Raw genomic sequence first — 3,950 nt, 5'->3', positions numbered from 1 at the left:
CCTCCGTATTGCGGGCAGGGTGTTTGCGTGGGAGTGATTTCAGCCTGAAATTTAGTTTCATTACCGACCACCAATTCAGTGTCCAGCCAAATAGGTGAAATGAAACTTACCAATACGAAATCCAATACAAGTCCCGCACTGGAGACATCCAAACACAGCGTAAGAGCATCTACAACCGGACCCTCCACTTTCCTCCTAAACATCATGTAGACTGCTCGGACCAAAAAATACCACCCAACCATACCTCCTAAACATCATGTTAATGTGAGGTATTATCTCACATCTATATGAGATATAGTGAGACCTATAAACAGAATTACTATGCAGCTGGCGGGAGCTTATTTTCAACTCGCGGTACGCCTTGTCGCCACCAGACACGTCTCGGTTACTCGACCGGTTTCCTGGGAGGCGCTCTGATTCCTTCCAATTTCCGGACAAGTCATGAAGAATTTTGAGCTCGTACGACGAGCGCCCAAGGGGGCACCGGAACACCTCCATGGCCATCAACCAGCGTTCACCTCCCCAAGCTGAGGACCGGCAGAAGAGGGCAGCCTGGCCGGTAGCGACCGGAGCTTCTCCAAGGAGGGTAGGGGCAGACGGGGAGAGGGGCGATTGGAATCAGAAGGGCGATGACGAGTCGAGGTCTCGAGGAAGACTCGTTGGGATGTAACAGGAAAAAATTCTGGAAGGTGGACTGTTATTTTGTACTCCCTTCGTCCGAAAAAGCTTCGTCCGAGAAAGCTTGTCTCTTAAACGGAGAAAGTTTGTCTCTCAAATGGATGTATCTAGCACCAAGTTAGTGCTAGATACATCCATTTGAGATATAAGCTTGAGACAAGCTTTTTTCGGACGGAGAGTAGTAATTTTTTTAGAATCTGTTCTGGAAGGTCTCCGTTTCGAACTGAGATCTTCTGCTGTAACCGCTGTTACAGTCACCTTCACATGAACATCGGATCACGACCCTACGTGTCATCCGCTATAACAGGACTGTAGCAGTTTAAAGCAGAGGATCTCTGGACCCAGCTCGTACTAAAAACTGTTTTTGCGTACCCTCATTCTGTGTATCAGCTAGACTGCTAGAGTTGCTCTAAGCAGGTGAGCATCCCCAAACGCCGGCCGCTGCCCTCTCCCAAAATGGGCCGCGCAAGGGACCTTTTTATGTTATTAATCTTTGCAAGTGATTTCCATTAGTCCAAAATAGTTGCTCAACAGTAAATCTGATGTCAAGCCTGAAATAAAATCAGACAACCATGAAGGTTCCAATTGGAATGTAAAAAATGCAATTCAACAACATGAGACAGAGGCAATAAGAGTCCGAAGATCCGAAGATTGTTCAAAGATATCTAGAGACTATATTCTCACATAAGAGGCAATACAAATTAAAGGATGATGCATACGAGACTTCAGAGCATACACTCGATGAGGTTGGACTCACGATTCCTGCAGCGTCTGGTCTTGTGCCTAACCATACGGAGCCTATTGCCGTTGCTGTTCCCGTTGCCGTTCGCGTTGACCTTGCCGTTCCCGTTGCCCTTGCCAGTTAACACCACCTCCAGACCAGTGAAGACAGCATACTGTTTGTCCACAAATATCTGCTCAGTATCGAGGCTGGGTAACAAAGTCTCAAGAAACCTGATGATGCAAAACCTGCCAGAACCCAGGCTGACCATTTTGGCGGGATTCGACAGGCCGCTATGATGCCACTCCTCCGGCAGGTAATTATCCGCCCAAATCAAGCCCGGCTCTGGCCGCTGCCCTGTGAGGACAGGTGAGAGATCGGCCGCACAAGGCAAGTGGTAGTCCTGATCAGAGACACCAAACCAGTGGTTGAGCTCGGGAACATACTACGCGGTGCCAAAGAAGGGCAACACCCAGTCACCAACACGGCTCCAGGAGTGGCTCAGCGTGTCAAAGCAGTAGCTGCCAAAGCCAGATGCAGAGATGCAGATGACGTTGCCCACCACTGCACAGGAGTCGATGAATATTTCTTCTTCCAGTGGCGGCAGCGGGAGCTCGTCACATTGCCAGGTCCTGCAGGGATGGGACTCATTGTAGTGCTGGCCGGACACAAGGGCCTCGAACTGGAAGCTCTTGCCAGGACATAGCAGCCTCTCGATCATGTAGAGGCTGCCTTCACCACCTCCGGGACGAGGAATAGAGATGGCCAATGGATCAACCTTGGGAGCGTGGAGGTTGGGCATGGTGACCAAGCATTCCGAGTCAGTGTCGTAGGTGAAGACGTGTCTTTGGCGGTCTGCGAACACGATGTTGCGTTCCGAGAGAGCGAACACATCCAGTCTGAGTTCGTCGGACTTAGGCTTCGGGTATGGCGCCGGCCGCATGTTGACGAGTGGTGACGGCAACCGAATCGTCCGAATCTCTGAGGCTTGCTGCTTCTTGACCCTGCCGCTGGCCTTGCTCAGGGATGATGAAGAATCTCTTTGTATCGGCGGCAGGACTCGCCCATGTAAAGCTACTTCTTCCGGTGTTGAGTAGAAAAACTGGTTGCGGGACAGATCGAAGCGGCGCAGCGAATACATGCAGCCCGGGCGGTTCGCCATGAACAGATTCAGAAACCGCCGGACCCCATGGCTCCAAGTTGAATTACCCTGTCCTCGTCGCCGATGGATCAATGGAGGCAGATATCCTGAGTAATAAATATAGAAGAAATCAGAAAGTTGAAAAATTAAATCAGGTACGATTAACAACCATGTATGTACAGAGAAAAGAAATAGTGGTTGCCTTTCGATCAAGCCGGGCGAAGATGAAGCAGCAGCAGATCACGGGCGGCGGAGGGCAGGGCGAGATTGGGGACGGGATCTTAAGGGACTGGTTTGTTGGGTCGGAATATGGGCCCGAAGACATAAGGGCTCGATAGCATGGGTTCCCATAATCAATGGGTCCAGTTAGGGTACCACCCAGTGGATGGCTCCTATTTAACGCGCGGGTCGCCGCGGAGCGACCTCGCGCGCTGGTGTTTCTATGGACCTTGCCCATTTCCGGGTTTCAACCCCAACCGGTTTTGGGAAGATTCTAGAAACTTTCCTGGACCTTTTTTTTTTCTGTTTTTCTTTCTTTTACTTTTTTCCTTTTAATTTTTGTTCCTTTTTCTGTTCTATTTTCGTTTTTATTTTATTTTCTATTTTTCTGATTTCATTTTAGTTCTTGTTTTTTCAATGTACGAAAATCTTTAAATTCGTGAATTTTTAAAATTGTGAACATTTTCAGAAAAAATGAACAGTTTTTAAATTCATTGACATTTATTTAGAAATTGTGAACTTTTAAAAAAAATCCTGAACAACCTCTTAAATCATGAACATTTTTTGAAAATACGAATAGTTTTTAACAATCACAAAATAACTAGAAATCGTGAATTTTTTTGTAAATTCATGAACATTCTCTTAAATCGTCAACATATTTTCGAATTCCCAAATATTTATTAAATGATGAACATTTTTAAATTCATGAAAGTTTTTTCTAAAACATGAACATTACTTAGAAGTTCATAAATAATTTTCAAATTGACGAACATTTTTTGATAATCATGAACATTTTTTGAAATAATGAAAAATTTTATTCATGAAAAGTTTTTTTCAAATTCGTGAACAATTTTTGAGTTCCCGGACATTTTTCTAAACTAATGAACATTTTGTTTTGAATTCATGATTGTTTTTTTTAATTCACAACTTTTATATATATTTTTTATAAATTTTTGCTACCCCAATTTATTGAAAAAAAGGAAAAACAGGCGGCGTCCCGGCCCGCTCATGGGCCCGCCCACAAGGGCGTGAAGGGGGGCAAGGGGGGTGTGCACTCGCTTTCTTCGCAACGCGTTACGCGCCCAATAGGAGGTCCCCATCGAGTGAGGACAAAATCATTTGGGCCATTATTAGGTAGACGAATTGGTTCTTTTTCTTTCTTTCTTTGTCTTGGAAAGCGCTTCATTAATG

General features: G+C 45.8%; 1 protein-coding gene across 1 annotated transcript; it reads right to left on the bottom strand.

The window, feature by feature from the left end:
- Positions 1–1,263: 1,263 nt before the first annotated feature.
- On the bottom strand, positions 1,264–2,683 carry LOC123131015 (uncharacterized). Its single transcript, XM_044550790.1, has one exon. It carries the CDS (start codon positions 2,559–2,561, stop codon positions 1,845–1,847), a length of 717 nt encoding a protein of 238 aa, XP_044406725.1. The 5' UTR covers positions 2,562–2,683; the 3' UTR covers positions 1,264–1,844.
- Between the last annotated feature and the right edge of the window lie 1,267 nt (positions 2,684–3,950).

Source organism: Triticum aestivum, chromosome 6A (genome assembly GCF_018294505.1).
Source record: "Triticum aestivum cultivar Chinese Spring chromosome 6A, IWGSC CS RefSeq v2.1, whole genome shotgun sequence".
Classification (NCBI taxonomy): domain Eukaryota; kingdom Viridiplantae; phylum Streptophyta; class Magnoliopsida; order Poales; family Poaceae; genus Triticum; species Triticum aestivum.
Note: the sequence above shows the minus strand (reverse complement) of the source record. Positions and strands in the feature narration are given on the sequence as shown.